Here is a 19551-nt window from a genome sequence, read left to right on the forward strand (position 1 = left end):
ATCATCACACAAGTAACATTCTTTCCAGCTATATCAACTTACACACAGTAAATTCATTGTTTCTCTGGTCATTCCCTTACACTAAATCAGTGTATAACTTCAAAATAAAACAAATCAAGGGTTTCATAAGTTAACTTACCAATAGATCCTTCTAAAGAAGCTACATAAATAGACAGGAAGGTCCTTGTGAACAGGCACAGCGTGTGAGCAGACAGTAGCGCCACCTCGTGACTCCTCACTCCTGGCACCATGATCCTGGCCAACGAGATCAGCTGCCGGAGGAACTCCAGGTTCAAACCTGGCACGTATTCCTCCACTGATTGTGTTTCATCTGCATCTTCCTGTAAATATATTGGAGTGAGTTAGTATTTATTATTTGGTACCTAACTTGTAAGATAGTAAACGAGAAGGTTTATCGATAGCCAAAAGTTATTAAGATATTCAAGGAAAACATGAAACCTCAGTTTTGTACTCTGTAACATGGTTAACCGATTTGCTACCCAACTTATTTGGAAGACCGATTCCTGTTCTATTGATCAACAGTCACACAAAAGTCCTGTAACATTAATGCTCGTTAAACAAACTCATCGCACAGTTATTGAAAAGAGTGAGGTATTAGTATGTGTATTAAAATTGTACCAGTGTCTCCCATGCCAGTCGATTGCAGCTCATTTGTCAATTTGGTTGAGGAATACTCTTGTTACAGACATTTTCATCCCATCCTGCAGGCTGACTACATGAAATCATCTTATCAGCATCTGGCATGCCATTTGCTGGCTTGTATACTGTAGGCTGGAGACATAGTCCTCCCATGTCATCAGAGGACTTCCTAAACAACTATTTGCCTAGCCACTTACAATATTCTGCTTATTATCAGTGTCGGCGTCGCCGCGGCACAGCGCGCACTGCTCGGCGCCGCAGCGGCCGCCGCAGGTGTCGCCGGTAGCCGCACCATTCTCCGGCGAGTGAAGCTTGCCGTTTTTCGTCACCTGAAGGAATTATGTTTTGTTATTGAATGCACGAGAGGCGTGACAAGAGAATTGGCGTCATATTATGTACAAGAAATTCGAAATATTTTTTTTATTTTTTTCAATTGTCAAAGCTGTTAACACTATTGTCTCTACGTGCTGGTCTGAATGGACCTTAGCGCTGCACATGTTATTCAGAAAAAGATCTGAATTTCTAATTAAAAAACAGGCTGAACAACCAAGTACTCTATTTTTACTAATTATAAACACCACACCCTTTTCTTTGTAGTAAACTCAAATTCGCAAACTCAAACTCAATATTTTTTATTTCAAATAGGCCAAGCTCTTTCGAAACGTCAAAGTTAGGTGCACGGTTCCAAAGAGTTGGTCTCATAGAGTAAACATTTAAAATTTTATCTTATATCCAACAAATAAATAAAAAAACAACATACCTTATAATTATTATTATTGTTGCACGGCGGAGTTTGTTTCTTATCCCTGGTACCATAGACAGCGCAGGCAGCTAGCGCCACCCCCACTCCCACCCCCAAAGCTATCGAGGGCTGAACCCTCGACGCCTGCTCTCGAATCTTTGTCAAAATCGCAGGCATTTTTGGTAAATTATCCCTCCTTTATAACTGTGATCATTTATGCTTAAATTAGGGAGATCTTTGACTTAAATTTAAATTAAATCACAGTGAATTAATATTTGTTGGTGTTCAGGTCATTATTGTGATGTTTCTTCGTCCATTGTTCTGTAACAAGGAAAATAATTTTAAGTGTAATGGTAATAGAAAAGAGTTGCTTGATTATAAAAAAAAATACTAGAATAACTTGCAAAAATATTATGTTATTTGAAGATGTGAATGACTTTTATTCAAATGTTAAATAGACATTCATTTCTGAAAATATTATGTTAGAGATGTTTATATTATTCATTGTATGACTTTTTTGCTACTTTTCCCCTTTTTTATCTGAAAATATCCTTAACAGTTTCAGATAATAATATTCATACCATAAATAATAAAATAACTATATGGTTAATTTTATTTTAATACTTAATAAATTACATGAAGTGTTGATTTTATCCTCTAAATGGAAAGAAGAATTGTACATAATTTACTTTAATTATAATAATTATAAGCAGTGACCTTTATAAGCTGATATATTTAATACTAGGTACAAAAATAGCTCTGTTTTAATATCTAGCACAATTTACCGTCGACGTCTCGTTATTAGTAATTAACTTCAAACAATAACTGACATTTGACATGTCGGGCAAAATTTTCCACTGCAATGCTTTGTTTTCTATGTAGGTGTGTGATAATTAAATAATACTTCCGTGGTTATGTAAGAAATAAGATTAGAATACTTAGCTGAAAATAGCTGAACATCTATTTCGAGTTTTAATTAAATATGAAAAATCTGATTTAAAATGATGTATGTCCAAAAAACTTTATTAGCATTTGTCATATAATGATTAAGATAACTTTTTTATGAAATCTGAGGGCACGGCAGTGCCCTCGCCAAGACTCGAGCAAAGCGGGCACGGCCGTACCATCTTTTCTCGAAGCGTTTCGCGGCTATTTCATCCGCCTGTATCTTCCATATGGACAATGCTAGGAGTTTAGGTTTTCGATGACCAAGAGTAAATATTAGAACAAGCTCAGTCTCAAAATGACAAGACATTTGAATAAATAGTTTACGAGTTATGAGCGATCAAAGTTACACCATTTTGTCTCTCACTGACTCACTCACTGACCGATCATCAAAAATCTAAGGTACTTCTAGAAAACTTAGAACCTTCAAATTTGGCACCAAGATAGGTTATTAGCTATGGCCAAGTCAATATTATTGTAATGTGAACAAAACTATTGAAATTGTCACAAAATATTGATTTATTATTACAAATATAGTTGAACAGGACTTGGCTTCTATGCGATCTCAAAACTTTTTACGGTGGAAGAATTGCGTAGAGGCTTGGCTTTTTTTACATGTAATGTTTTTGGTGGGATTAATTATGTCTGAACAAAAAATGGACATTCAACTTTGACTATGATTGCAGCGTTTGAATATGATATCATTGAAAAAAGAAAATTAACACCATTTATATGAGAACAAAATCAGAAAACATATAAGTTTAATATACTGGATATCTTAGACTGGAGTGTTATATTTTGTAGATTGCACACAGAGTGCATCTATGCAATTGATGCCGATACAACTAGCACAATTTGCTGCATTCAATATGCATACTGGGCATTGTTGACACAATTGAACAGGTCAAATTGCAATATATATACAGGGTGGCCCATCCATAGGCGTCCAAAATAAAAAATTAGAAGCTCTATGCTATGGGGTATCCGAATCACCCCCATGTATGTTCAGCGATTTTTTGTAGTTTAGGAGCTAGAATTGTTTTTAATTTTTTTCCGTAATTTTTATTTCAACATTGTTTTTTCTATTTTACCTTTTTTCCTAACGTTTACAGATGTTTTTTTTTTTTGTAATTAATCATCACGATAATAGCTAACACCTGAAAAAAAGCAGTTTGGCTAAACATTCTAGAACTTACATAAAATTTTATCTGAAGTTCAAAATTACTGTTGGAGTTCAGTGGCCAAAAATGTTAAGGGCTTAAAAAAAAATAATAAAGGGTTTCTAAGCAGATTTCTAATTTTGAACTTCAGATAAAATTTTATTTAAGTTCTAGGATGTTTAGCCAAACTGCTTTTTGTCATGTGTTAGCTACTATCATGATGATTAATTACACAAAAAAACATCTGTAAACGTTAGGAAAAAAAAAGATAAAATAGAAAAAACAATGTTGAAATAAAAATTACGGAAAAAAAATAAAAACAATTCTAGCTCCTAAACTACAAAAAATCGCTGAACATACATGGGGGTGATTCGGATACCCCATAGCATAGAGCTTCTAAATTTTTCTTTTGGACGCCTATGGATGGGCCACCCTGTATATATATATTATATTTGATGAGCAACAGGCTTTCACCCATACAAAGAATAAATGAATATTATCATGTCCCGAGCCTTTTCCCAACTATGTTGGGGTCGGCTTCCAGTTTAACTGGGTGTAGCTTAGTACTGGTATTTTACAAGGAGCGACTGCCTGTCTGACCTCCTCAACCCAGTAACCGGGGCAACCCAATACCCCAGACTTACTGTATGAATGAGCATAACAGTATATTTGCTGAAAGCGGATTGCCAATGCCAAACTTATATTAAGTCTAAAAGTAGACTTCCAAAAATAAAATTTACAATATCAAGTATTTTGAAAGCCGCAATCAACAAGTCAGTCCCAAAATAACTTATAAGATTGTATTTTTAATACTTAAATAACCCAAATCGAAGTACAATCTTAAGTAATCCATCTAATATTATAAACGCGATTTGTAAAGTATATAGACAGATGGGTGTTTGCTCCTCTTTAACAATAACTACATAAATAACATATGTACAAAAAAAAATAACATATACAAGTAGGCTCTTTTTATCCTTGTTTGGGAATTAGTTCTCACGGGACGCAGATGAAACCACAGGCGGAAGATAGTTCACAATTACAACAAAAACAAAGGAAGCAAAACAAAATACCTTTACATACATAATAGAAGGCAAAGTATATTTGCCGCAAATATTGTCATTGTAACCGAATCTCACAAAAACACAAGGTAAACCATTGTTAGATAACAGATAAAAACGACCCCTAGAAGGTAACAATGTGACATGAAAGTCAAGAGATCAATCGTTTTTGTAATAAATACATCAAAAGTAACTTTACCAAAAGGAATAAGTTAAACCGGTATTCTAGAAAGATATAATATTTGTGTATAGTATTTTGAATGCCTGATACAAATAAAAAAATAAGCAAACTCAATTTTTTTGCCAACTCATTTAATTTTGAAGTAATCGTAGCTGAGGTAACAGAACAATAGGTCTGTTAAATATTTTCAGACGCATTAAGGCCGATTTTTCAATCGCTAGATAACTTTTCTCTGAAGAATATGTTTAACATTTTGACAGCTTACATATATAAAAATATATATTTATGTATTTTTGTTCCTCAGATAGAAATGAACTGATGATTGATAAATTAGACCTAAAGCTGACAATCTTCAGAAACCACTTTTTAAGTGAAACAATGTTTTAAAATGGTATTATGATGTTATAGATGATATCGACAGAAACAAAGGGTCTTGGACAAAAGTAATTAACTCTTGTTGCCGTGGACACAAGTAACCTTGCTCTACTAAACAACAACAGAATTGTTTTCCTATCATTACTATGTTTTCATGTCTATTTGTCACAAACAACTGTTAGATAGGAAAAATTACATTGATGTAAATGATAAATAAAAATAATAATTTATTTAATTCAAGTAACTTAACTCAATTTGTTAGAAAAAATTAAAACAAATACCAATTGTCAGAGAATAAAACTAAAAACATACTTGTATTTGACTCCAACTTGTTTCTTCTGAGGTCAAATTACTGAATATTTAAAATAAATGAACCTTTTGCTATAACATAAGGTCGTAGCTTCTCGGGAAATTAAAAAAAAACTCGAAAAACGTAACCATCATTTTGAAAATAAATCATATTCGTTTATTTTACGTACCAAAATAACGTACGTAACGTACGCAAAGTAACGTATTAACCAATAAACTTACCAAAACCAAATTGATTATTGTATCAATAATGTGGAATTACAGTTTTTTTTCCACTAAGCTGAGGTAAGCTATATAACACTATACAGCTAGCTAGCTACATAGCAGCACTATACTGGAATAATAAAATCAATTTATTCCATTTCATACCACTATGCCGAACAATATCGAAATAATAATCATTACCATAATATTTCAAAAAGAATATGCAATACAATATGTCCGCCATTTACACATAAATTGTATGTTGTCATAAACGACCGATGAATACAAATTTTACGCAATAAACTGATAACAAAAAAAATACCTTTAAATGTTTTTAGGATACCATTACAAAAATTATATTGTGTGTACATATGCCTTTATGAGTAAAAAATAATAAAAGTGTTTCTTTAAATATTCGCAACTAAAGTAAAGAATATGCTTGTCATTTAAGTTATCTAAGATTACATAATAACTGGTTTTGAATTACTAAAGAAACAGGTAATTTTTTGGACATTTTAGTGATTCTCGTATAGATTTTTTGTATGTATGACCTCAGAAAAAAGGATAATTAATCGATTTTATTCAAAGCTCACGCGGAAACTATATTTATTAAGGTGGCATACATAAATATAAGGAATACAGCTGTAAATCATGATTAAATGTTTATCTTACACAGTGATAATTCAACCTTTTTATCCCAATTATTTATTAAATAATTAAGATTAACGATCTAAACAATAAGTCCAACTGTTTACCTTTGTACAACAACTCTGTTTAATATAAATTAACCAAAACTCAAGTCTATTCAAGCAAGAAGATTTATCAAAACAATGACTCAATAGACTCGTGTATAATAACACGGGCCCTAAGCACATGCCTTGCGGTACGCCTCACGTGTTTACACTCGGCACCCAAACCTTGACCCTGACGTGACTCAGATACACTACAGACAATACTTGGCATCGACCTCTGCCACTATTAAGGATTTAAATAGGAAAAAACAATGAAATAAGCAAGAGGACGCTCGTGAAGTTAGTGATACACTCAATCGAATGCCTTTGTTAGATCTCAATTATGCATCGCGATCTAACATTTGCAATCTGCTGACCTCAATATCCGTTATTACAGCAAGTATCTAAGAAGCTATATTTTCATTCTTTATTAGCATTTCATATATTAATTACCAATTAAAATGTATAATTACGCGGCTAATTTGAATGGTGATTGTTTTACAAATTATACTATTCAAATAAGTATGTTATTGGTGTTTAACTTACTTGTTTATTCATGAACGGTAGCGAACAGTGATGTGTTAAGTCAATCATTAGAACTTGTAAAGTGACACTTATAACCTTCGTCAATGGGAATATTGTTCAGTGCCTAACAGAATAAGTTCAGGTTGATGTCATATTTTTTGCAACTTAGCCTCTTCAATGTTATTATATTAACATTGTAAATTCAATAAACAATACATTATGGAGATGAGATGCTAATTGAAAACAGAATATAAAGTTAATTTTCAAAGAAACTGTAATTTATTCCTAGTTATTTTATTATCTTAACATGAAGTTTTTTTTTTTATTGTAGCCATTAACCTATTATGGGGTCAATACTATAAATTCAATCAATATCATCAACTACCAACCGCCACAATATATTTCAAGTACGCCTATATCATCTGCCTAGCCTTTTCCCAACCATGTTGGGGTCGGCTTCCAGTCTCGGTACCAGCGTTTTAAATGGAGCGTCTGCCTATCTGATCTCACATTCAAGTACGCTCAATTTTACCAAAAACTATATTTATCAATGAACTAAAGTAGACCAGGAAAAAAACAAGTGAAAATCTATGGTAATCCTCCATTACCTTTGCAACAAAGGACGAATATCTAAAGTCTTACGGCTTCCTTTAAACTCTGAACGTTACTTGAATACAATGCTATTAATCATAGACATGACAGGTATAAGCAGTGTCATTAGTTAAATTTGTTAAGAGGAAGTTGTGAATAGTAGTATAGTATGTGTATGTGCTACTGTTCAATTTGTATTTAATGAGGATGTTAGATTAAATAATAAAAGTATAGGCGATTTAGAGCTTGTTATAATACTCCTAGGCTATATTATAGTAGGTGCACGTTTATAAGTGGTAGGTATATCAATAAACAAAATAACCAGTTTGATTAATAGAATGAAGTATATAGGGCGAAAACTGACAGATTTTTTCGTCCAACTCATATTTTTTCAAAATTCCTCCTTGACCTTTACTAAAAGTGAAACTTCAAGTATTGCAAACGATTTAAAGTCTTGATACGTAAATCACAAATTCCTTACTATAAATCACAAAAACAGGATGTCGCCACAACCATTAGATTTAGATAACATCTCTGACATAAGTGTCATGACATTAATACCATTCATCAGGCGCATTTACGCGATCAGGGCAACCGGTTACTTAAGGTACGTTTCGGACACAGACGCTCGCGGTCGATGCGACAATATTCAACTTCTTCTTTTAATCGAGTGAGCTGCTGCAGGTTTAATCACCTGACAAGCACTGGTGTCAGTTTTCTCAAAATCGCCGTGTGGAATGACGATGTGGAATTGTAAAAACGACTGCTACAGAGTAGCATTCGGAGACGCCTGCTTTACGTGTTTTCATAGGCACGGGGGTATAACAACGCCAAATTCAAGACTACGGGCTGATTTGTGAATGTTCCTAAAACACACAAAGCGATTTCAGCCCGACCCAGGAATCGACACAGAGACCACCTCGACATGCGACAACTAGAGCAACGAGGCAGTCAACTTATAGGAATGTACGAGATAATGAGATCGTTCGCGAGGAAGGTAGGCAACAACGTTCGGTTCGCGACAATTGCTTGTACCTGAAATGTACCTTTAATAATAAATCAGTGATCAGTGATTATAGCCAAACTACCTGTCATTACTTGATGCAATCTTTGATAAATTGTACCTTTATCAGTGTTCGTGACCAAAGATCGAAATTACATTGTTTACTGATATTTGATGACAATGAAATGGGTATTGAAATAATGATTACCTAAGTATAGGTTATTCCGTCACTTCAAGGAGTACTTTTACGATTAAATTATTTAATATATCTTGTAACATTTGAGTGCCAAATCAAATGGATTGTAATTTTGCAATATACTTACAATATGACGTCAAAAGGCGGAGTCAATTATGATTTATGTATTTTTTTCATCAATAAAATGCGTAACAACTCACAAAAACTTGACTAGTTGTCTATTATAAACAATTAATTTCTGTCCTATAGCAAAAATAAAGACGTCATCAGTACGTAATCAGCACCCATAAAAGTAAGGCAAGTATTTCACAATATTCGTTATTAATTAAACTGGCATAGATATATGATGGTATTGATTAGACGACCTTTAAAAGATACACATCTACACAATATAATACAAAATAATGGCTGATTCGTCTTTGCATACGACGAAAACCTGACGACTTTAACTACAATCGACCATTTTTTACATTTTTTTGTAACTTTTATTTATTTACATAGATATTTACAATACATATAAAAAAACTATTCCAGTAAAACAAAAAAAAAACACTATAACTTAAACGCGTCAAAAAAATAATAGTTTAAAAAAACTAAAAAACACGCTTTTTATAGAAAAACGAACTAAAAAATAGAGAATAAATTTTAATGAATTTAAATTAAGAAAACAGTGTTAAAAATTTCAATGAATATAAATTAATAATAGTGTGAATACAAAAAAAAATATTTAAAAAAATGCGTGGGGTGCATGGTGTCAATAGTTTTTTTATTGACAGATATGAGTACAGTGATTTTCATTTCGATAATATCTTAAAAAGCACCCCACGCTTTTTTTAAATATTTTTTTTTGTATTCACACTATTATTAATTTATATTCATTGAAATTTTTAACACTGTTTTCTTAATTTAAATTCATTAAAATTTATTCTCTATTTTTTAGTTCGTTTTTCTATAAAAAGCGTGTTTTTTAGTTTTTTTAAACTATTATTTATTTTCTACTTTTTAGTTTGTTTTAAAACTATTATTTGTTTTGTAGAATTAAAATTCTCTTTAGTATACAAAAATTTGTCAATATTAGAGGAAACGGCTAAAGATAATGATTGGAAACATAAATTAACATCGAGTCCTGCCTTATCGACTGTAGAGAAAAATTCTAGAAAATTTTAATTAATTTTCTTACCTTATCGACTATAGATGAAAATTATATAAATTAACAAAAATCATATTTTGCAAATTGAAAAGCCTAGAAGTCGGTGTCTAATGGATGTTACTAAGTTAATTTTGCCACCGACTTCTAGGCCGATGCACCTAAAATTAGTATTTTTTTTGCTTTTTAGTGTTTTGGGAAGTCGGTTTAATTTTTTTGTAAAAAGGTTATTTATTTAAAGCTTTTCAGTGATACGAATAGTTGTCACTATCCATACAAGTGGGAAGTTCTCATCAATACAAAGAATATAAGTCCAAACGAGGTATTTTACATATTCAGTTGTCGCGTTCCCTCGACTTTCTCTGGTCTCCATCATCAGGTCAGCTCCAAACCTTCACTGTTGCATAGGTCTTGTCAATACGAATAATTTAAGCCCAAACACGAGGTAGTTTACATATTCAGTTGTCGAGTTTCCTCGATTTTCTCTGGTCTCCATCATCAGGTCAGCTCCAAACCTTCATTATTGCAAAGGTCTTGTCAATACAAATAATTTAAGCCCAAACACGAGGTAGTTTACATATTCAGTTGTCGAGTTCCCTCGACCCTCCCTGGTCTCCATCATCAGGTCAGCTCCAAATCTTCACAGTTGAATAGTGCTTTTAGGCGTACACCTGAGTGTCAAGTTTTTACCCTATGTATGCCTACAACTTTTGAAGGTTGCCCTCGATTTCTCAGGGTTTCCATCATCAGATCCTGACCTGATGACTATGGGACCAACTGGCAGCTATTCCGAGTCGAACAAAAAAAGAATCACGTAAATCGGTCTATAAACCTCTGAGTAATCGATGTGTATGTGTAACCTCCTCCTTTTTGGGAAGTCGGTTAAAAATGGAATAATTTTATCAAATTAGTGTATTGTCATCGGTCCTCAATAAATCTACAAAGTTTGAACGAAATCTGGCCGTTTAAAGTGGGTCAAAATCGCGCCCAAAGAAGTCGGTTACAAACATACAAACATACAGGTGAAGCTAATAAAAAGCGTGTAAAAATCATCCCCATCGCAGTCAACTAGGAGCGTACGTATTTTTACCTCAGAATAATAGCACCACGATTAAAGAGTCTCAAATCCAGAACCTCTAAAACATACAGAAAAAAAAATTGTGGGTAAGGAAAAATATCACAGCTTTGATAGTTAAACATTTGAAACATTAGTTCCCAAGCCTAATCAGTTTCTCAATCAAATCCAATAAATAAAATCGTCGTTAAGTTTGTTTATTTAACCAAAGGCTTAAAACAAACAAAAACAAACGTTGCGACATTACACATGCATAATTAATAAAGTAGTTATTGAAATTACTTACGAAATATCAATAAATAATGTGGTATGTAATAGTCGTCAACAACCTCTTATTTGCCTACCTACTTGAAAAATGTCACACAAATATTCGTTAGTAAAATTCGACTATTTGTAAAAGTCCTCGATTGCAGACAAGTGTTCATGAATTTTACTTTTTCTTTATCTAAGTTGTTCTTCATCCTCTTCCGAGCTTTTTTCCCAACTATATTGGGATCGGCATCCAGTCTAACCAGATGTAGCTGAGTACCAGTGCTTTACAAGGAGCGACTGCCCTAACTGACCTCTTCAACCCAGTTACCCAGGCAACCCAATACCAATTGGTTAGACTGGTTTCTGACTACCCGTAACGACTGCCTAGGATGCTCAATGACAATAAGTTGTTCTTAATGCCCTAAGTTATATGCATAATTACTTATGGATGGCCAGTAGCCTATAGGTCCACTTTATGTGGCACAATTTCTAACCTACTCATAAAGCTATCAATGGCTGATATTCGGACAGCGACTGTTCTCAAAGGAGATCTACCAGCATCGTGGGAAATATTACATTTTGTGTACACGTATGTATGTATGTATTTATTTAACAGTTTATGTACACATAAAAACACAGACAAGAATAAATAATAGATAAAAATTGTACAAGGGCACAGCTTATCTCACAATGAAATTTCTTCCAGAAGGCCCGTATAATGCAGAAAACAAGTGAAATCACTATTCCCCCTACTCTCATGGCAAGATGGAACGACAATTTGACACGACCGGAAACTAGTAACTAAGTACGCCCTGATCTCCAAACTCAAACATATCTAGAATATTCAACCAATTTTTTGCAACCATAGCAACAAAATCAATGCACAATTTTTATGTAAAGGAGACTCGTACGTATCATGTTTCGCACTATATAGAATACATAATTAATTATGTCATTGTCCGTCTGTCGGTCGACATACTAACCATGGTGATATAACTTTATGTGACACATAGAACGTGCATGATCGGAAATGATTTTTATACCTAGGTACGGTAGACCGCACATCAGTGGTAACTGTCATGCACCTTAACCCAATAGTAATAAGTACGATTTTCCTTTAAAACGGTTACCACTGACCTGAAGTTGACTGTATGTGTTTGATAGGTGCAAAAAACAGCAGTTTTAACTTGGTCTAGATATCTATGCAATAGGCATTTTAAGATAAGATATGATAAGCCGCTGGGGCGGCTGCAGCTTCTGCAGAGACCACCAAGCGGCGCAAATATAATAACCTTATTGGAAATTATAGTTTTGAGCCGTTTGGGGTCGAAATGCTCGGACCGTGGGGCCCGAGTTCGCGGTTACTTTACAAGAACATCGCGAAAAGGTTTGTCGACGCTTCGCGTGACCAGAGGGCTGGCTTATTCTTTGGACAAAGAATTAGCATTGCCATTCAACGTGGCAATGCAGCCAGTCTTCTGGGCATGTTTCCGGAGGACAGTGATGCGGAGGAATACTTCGACGCCTGATCGATGCTCTTTTATATTATGTTTTATGTTTATATATATTTTGTATATAGTATTTTATTTTACGTTTTGTATAAAGATAAGTAGTTTAAGTTTGTATAATTGTATAGTGTGTACATTGTATAAAATAAATAAATTTACATTTTAAGATATGATTCGATTGTTTTCAAAGCAATCGAAAGGAGTTAAATGAATGTCTGTTAGTAGATAATTCCATGTGAAAAATATTTCTCAAGTAGGTACATCATCATCATCCTAAGAGCCTTTTTCCGACCATGTTGGGGTCGGCTTCCAGTCTAACCGGATGCAGCTGAGTGCCAATGTTATTTTCATAGTTTTTTTATTATTTCACACGTAATATATCATTATGTGGTTTATTAATTTTCAGTCTGATAGGCTTCGTCATTCGTAAAAATACAAATTTATATTTGCAATTTTAATTTTCATCACTTCACGTGCTAAATTAATACATAAAATAGAAAAAAAAACTCGCTTAACTGGAAAAACCATGACCTTTCGGTTCCAAGATCTAGCAGGGATATTACGTTAGCTAGAAATATATTAAAAATTATAATATATTCGCATAATTATGTCATATTCTTAATATTAGATACATAATCTGTTTTTAATAAGAATTAGCTTGCGTCAGCTTCTTTTAAATAGAAATATCGTTCTCAGATTTTTTCCAGTCAAAAATTAGAATTTCGTTGATATCTGGTAATTCAGGGTAAAGGACCCTGGATCAAAGAAGGATCCAGAAGAAATGTGGATTAAATCGGTAAAAGACTGACATTTCCGAAAAAAATGCCCGGTAGGGATAATCTAGCTAAAACGACCAACAGCGACAATTATTGATCTTTTTATCGTGTCATCTATTTTATCACCTAAAGCCATTTAACCACATTTAACGTAAATTCAAAATGCCTGCACCTACACAGAGAAGTCTCAGGCACAACATACAAGGTATATAAATCAAAGTTTGACCGCGGCAATCACAGCTTCACCTTGATCAATATGAACGGTTGTTACTAACCCAAAAGCTCTTAAAAACTTTAATTGATTTTATCTAAGTAATCCTTCAATCGAATCACGTAGACATCGTGAATGGGAATAATCATTTGACATTTAATTGTAAGTGTCAGACTTGACAGATGTCACTATAAATTGTGATTAGAAGTTTTAGGTATTATGTGAGAGTAATAATGATGGTGTACGTTGATATTGATGGGAACTTCTATTCTTTTTTAGAGGTATTGATAGAAATTGTTTATCAGCAGGTTTAATACTTACTATGGCAGATACATATAATTCAAAAGGGGAGGTTACTGCAATTGGGAAGTATCCATATTTGATTTCATCATAAATATAGACATACTACATACAAACTTCCGGTACCTTGGTTCACTCGTCCAAAGTGACGGTGAGGTGAACAGGGACGTTACGCATCGGATCAATACTGGATGGATGAAGTGGCGACAGGTAACTAGCGCTATCTGTGACCCGCGGATGCCCCTCAAACCAGTCATTAGACCTGTCGTCCTGTATGGATCGGAGTGTTGGGCATTGAAAAAGAGGGATGAGAAGAGAGTGCATGTAACAGAAATGAGAATGCTGAGATGGATGTGTGGTGTTACAAGAATGGATAAAGTGAGGAATGATTACATTAGAGGAAGTCTGAAAGTAGCGCCAGTTACAGAAAAGATGAGGAGTAGAAGATTGTCGTGGTATGGACATGTAATGAGGAGGGATGATACGCATGCAACAAAGTGTGCTAAGTATGAATGTAGATGGATGGAGAGGAAGAGGAAGACCTAAGAAAAGATGGATGGATTGCCTGAAAGATGATATGAATAGGAAGGGAGCGAGTGTCAGTATGACGAGTGACAGGGGAAATGGAAGAAAATGACATATTGCGCCGACCCCAAGTAAAATTTGGGAACAGGGCAGGAGAAAGACTACATACAAACTAAAATACTCAGACAGAGGAATCTATCGTCATAAATGCTAATAGAAAAAGAGCTTAAGAGAACTACTAAACATTTGACACCAGATATGCATCTTAATGAACAGATTTCTTGTAACACATAAGGATATTACAAAAATAAACATAAGTATACATATGTCATTAAAAATATAATAATTAACCTCCACCTGTTCTAATTAATCTTTAGCAAAAAACTCTCAACGCGCAGATTTGTTTCACAGATCCCTACTAATATTATAAATGCGAAAGTAACTCTGTCTGTCTATCTGTTACGCTTTCACGTCTAAACCACTGAACACGTTTTAATAAAATTTGGTACAAAGATAGAGTTGACCTTGAGAAAGAACATAGGATAGTTTTTATCCCGGACTTTTGAAGAATTCTCTTCGAAACGCGATATAACCGAACTCTATGCGGGCGAAGACGCGGGCGGAAACTAGTAAACAATGAGAGGTTGAAACCCGCGTTTTGCGTAATGCGACGACCGGTTGGTTCAAAAACCTGCATTGCTTGTTTAATTTACGTCATAGATTAAATAACACGACTTAATAGCAGTTTTTATGAACTTGATTTGCATTGCTGAAAATAGTTGTAACCTTGGGATCAGCTTCGCAAAGCTCGGTATTTCACAACTTATCGTTTTACGAAATAATTTGTAAAAGCTCACATTTAAGTATGTACACATATAATAGATAAATTTTGACCGCGGTTTCGCCCCCTTTACGTGGGAACTATACACTCCCAGAGTCCCAAATGAAAAGTGGCCTATCGAAAGAGTTTTTCAAATGGGACCAATAATTCCCGAGATTTTTTTACTTTTAGTCAAACAAACCACTTTTTAAATAATTATATACCTATTATATTAATAGTACTAATACCTATTTGAATTGATGCCTTAATTATTTACTTTGCATTCTATGGACGAAAACGACGTCGGCGTCGGTGGCAAAACTTAGTCTGTAGACGGGACATCCCGGCTCTTCAAAGACAATCAAATGTCATTTCTGTCAGTCAATCTCACAGACTGAGACATCTCATTAACATTAATGAGCTATATATTACATAATATTGTGTTAACTTTATAGGTACAGCCGCGGACAATAATTGTTGAGTTTCTTGCTGGTTTCTTCTCCATGAGACCCATTTTTCAGAACCGTGCAAATAGCTGGACGTTTCAAGAGAGCTTTCATAAGCCTATTTAAAATTAGACTTTGACTTAGTTTCATGCCTCCGCAATTTTGAATTAAATAGGAACTCCAGCGGCTCCACTGGATCTCCATAATTAATAGGGTTCCTAACGACTTGACAATTATGAAATCCAGAAGTTTATTCAATACTTTTAATGACAAACTTTAAAATATTTTGACCAATCACGAAATTACGAGTAAGTGACTCAACCATTCATGTACGCGCCTGTACCTACATACGTCAATGGCGCCAATATTTTTTCAACTATAAGAAAATTTATACTAGTAACTTTTTTGACCGTGGTACACGTGCGTAGAATAAGTAAATAATATAATAAATTAACATATCGATGAGATTACGTATTTTATTTAGACAGATGAGACATTCGGTTGTAAATTCGCGGTTTTCTGAATAATTTATAGATACTTTAAACTGTCTACAGGTAGGTATTTCCCTGACAGAATTTTAGAAGAAAATGCCATTGTAATAAATGTCAATTTATCATTTTAAATTATGCTTGTTTTTAAAGGCAAACATTAATCAAACGGATTTATATCTCAATGAAATATACGACGTTAACAAAAGCATCTAAAGACAAGTTTCCTCATATGGCATTTGCCTTAACCACAACAAAAGCTTTCTATTCTCCATACCATAGAAAAAAAAACCTTGAGAAAGACTACATCCTACTAACTTAAACAGGAGCTTCAAAAACTCCACATTCTGTGAAAAAATAACAAAGCCAAAAACAGTCAACTGACAGCCATATGTAATTCATCATCTAGCTTACTCGACTACAAAAAGTGAAAGTAAGAGAGATGTGGTAAAAATTGTGCCACTTTGTTGTAACAATTTCACCTTCAAACATTTTTGTGTCAAGTTTTTTTGACCACGAGTGTAGGTAGTAAAAGTATCTCTCCTCTAGTCGAGTCGAAACATATTGGATCCTACTAATATTTTAATTGGGAAAGTTCGTATAACTACGCGGATCCTTGTCCCTCTTTCACAGAAATACTACTGAATGGATCTTGTTGAAAAACATCAGAATAACATACAAGAGGGAGCGACTAAGTCTGACAACCAGTCTTACCTGGGGGTATTCGGTTGCCCGGGTTGATGAGGTCAGGTAGGCAGTCAGTCCTTGTAAAACTCTGTTATTCAACTGCATCTGGTTAGACTGGAAGCCGACCCGAGCATAGTTGGCAGAAAGCCTATGCAGATGATACCAGAATAACATCTAGGCACACTATTTATCCATATGTGGGAAGTAGTTCCCTCTGGACGAAGGTAAAACCGCGGGTGGACGCAGGTACGTTAATATTAAAGTCCAAAGCGCAAAGGAAAATTTCGGAACCAAAACAAACCATGCGTCATTTTACCAGAGTACAATGTTATAAAAAACTATAAAGAAGTTTGTTGACACTTCGTCAATGGCATAAAAAAGCCTTGAAATAATGAACATTGAGTATATTAACCGACATAGGCTGGTATTGCTTTTCTGAAATCCAATTATAAGGGCTGCGGGATTGTTCGAAAGTTACCGCGGCCCTGGTACATAAAGGGCTTTAGAAGGAACATGGTGGGAACATGGTCAGTAAGGAACGGAGTCAGAGTGACATTCACGCTGCACCCACAGCGTGAATGTCATTTGACGATTTCACATCAAAAAAGAAAAGATCCAATTATAAGCTTGAATTAATAATACATTCATAAGACACCTAAAGGATTAGTGAAGTCTTTTATTTTAAGTTCACAGCGTTCATTTTGAAAATTCTAAGAACAAAAGACAAAAACTACCAAGTTCAGTAAACTTTTAACCGTTGCACAATTTAGTTACAAAATGTTGTTATTCTTGGTTTATTTATATATTTTGTCAGTAATATTAATGAGTGTCAGTATTAAGTAGACATTGACACGACGGAGATTTAAATAAAGCAATAATTTGTTTTACGCTTGACTAATAATGGCTTAAACATCTTATGAGAAGGTGTGATTTCTTAACAAAAAAAATACTTTTAGGTAAACATAATTTTCATATTTACGCAAACAAAGGTGTTGAGTACACATCCTAAATACATACTTAAACTAATACAAGGTGTTGATTTGCATTTGTGCCATAGCTCAGGAGGAGGACATACAATACGTAAATAATCGATTGGAATTACAGTAGATGGGAAATAACTAATATGCACTGCTTTTTTTGTCATTGTAATGTCGTGGTATTTCCGAAGTAATCCAATTTTATGAATGAAATTTATGAGTGATCGTTGCGTATGCTTTGTGTTTGCGTTTGTGTGAGGGTGCAGCACGGTTTTAACGCCAGTAACATACGCGCCAAGTTTAAATAAGGCTAGATGACATTTACGGAATTAGGAAAAACGAATTAAAGAAAAAAAATTACGTACCAATTTTTTTATTGATTTGGGTCGAGAATCATTAGCATAATTACCTCCTTGAATATGGCACGGATGCAAATCAACAGCTTGTATAAGAATCATTTTTTTATTTGTTTGTTCCTAAAGGCTTTAAGAAACTACTGAACCCATTAGAACAATTCTTTCACTGTTAGAAAGCAACACTCTTCCCAGTAACATAGGCTTTATTTCATCCTGATACAAGCAGTAATTCACATTGCACGATACGTGAATGAATCTGGCTGCGCCAATTTACAGGACAGGATAGATGGCTGCCGGGGCGAGTGTTAGATAGAATGGGAGCCACGGATTATAAGATCATGGATACTTCTGGCAGGGTATTACATAGACATGTAGATCAGTTGAAGAAAAGATTACGGAGTCCACTAATCTGTCCTTACAGCCCGCTAGGCGAAGGGTCTAATGCGGCCGACGCAGTTCAGTCCAGTTCAGTCCAGACATCAGTCAGGGCAGCCATCGGACAGAAGATCCGGCCGGGGACAGTGATCATGATCATTTCGAAGATTGCCTTGATCAGCCCGTTCAGGGAGAAACACCGCCATGCCTTCTCCTGAGCCGACCCAATCTCGCCAATGCCGAGTCCAGAACCCGGTCAATTATAAAATTTAATTTGAGTCTTATTTCGTTATTTATTATTTGTTATTTGTATAGTTATTTAGTTAGATGTTGTTAGCTACACCAGAGTTATTGACTAAGGGTGAGGGTGTGATGTACTCTATGGTAATCGGTGTCTGTGGATTTTGATAGATGTATTGTCATTCTGGTTTTTCAATAAAAGCCGCATAGCTGGATATCTTGGGACCTTTTATTCGCAAACACCTCACGTGAGTGAAACCTCGGGGAGCGACTAACTAGTTACGTATAATATCATATTAACATTATAATACCTTATGGTGAAGCTTCAGAGAGGCTTATATCCAATTCACTTTAAGTTGATGATGTACCTGTGAAAGAAATACATAATTACAGCAAGCATATAACAGAAAACTTTACATCTATATAGTTAAATAAAAAAAAATGAAGAAAGGTCATTTTAACGTAGTTTTAACTTCGTTAAGAAACTAAGCATATAACTCCTAAACTACTCTAGGTGTTAATTGTTATAAAAATACTAACACCTCAACTGGTATCAAGACATAGCTAATATTATTTATTGCACCGACAATAAATTAAAACTCAAAAAAATAATAGCAAGTTAATTTGCAGGAGGTCAATACACGGTAAGGTATGATTATACATAGATATAAAATTAATATAATGT

The 19551-nt window shown here is 34.3% G+C and overlaps 1 protein-coding gene and 1 long non-coding RNA gene across 6 annotated transcripts in view; one reads left to right on the top strand and one right to left on the bottom strand.

The window, feature by feature from the left end:
- The window catches only part of LOC124642591 (ATP-binding cassette sub-family D member), a 75819-nt gene that overhangs the window by 10850 nt on the left and 45418 nt on the right, over nucleotides 1-19551 (bottom strand). For all 5 annotated transcript variants that reach the window (XR_006985789.1, XR_006985788.1, XR_006985790.1 and 2 more), the window contains 4 exons: nucleotides 19178-19234; nucleotides 1421-1723; nucleotides 858-989; nucleotides 140-341 (listed from right to left, as the gene is read on the bottom strand). Coding sequence is in view for 2 of the 5 variants with exons in the window: in XM_047181051.1 (XP_047037007.1) it covers nucleotides 140-341; nucleotides 858-989; nucleotides 1421-1579 (493 nt within the window). In the remaining 3 variants the exon portion in view is untranslated. The remainder of the gene's footprint in view (nucleotides 1-139; nucleotides 342-857; nucleotides 990-1420; nucleotides 1724-19177; nucleotides 19235-19551) is intronic.
- On the top strand, nucleotides 268-1210 carry LOC124642592. Its single transcript, XR_006985791.1, has 2 exons — nucleotides 268-357; nucleotides 878-1210. It is a non-coding gene; the product is annotated as an uncharacterized LOC124642592 (long non-coding RNA).

Source organism: Helicoverpa zea, chromosome 25 (genome assembly GCF_022581195.2).
Source record: "Helicoverpa zea isolate HzStark_Cry1AcR chromosome 25, ilHelZeax1.1, whole genome shotgun sequence".
NCBI classification, from domain to species: Eukaryota; Metazoa; Arthropoda; class Insecta; order Lepidoptera; family Noctuidae; genus Helicoverpa; species Helicoverpa zea.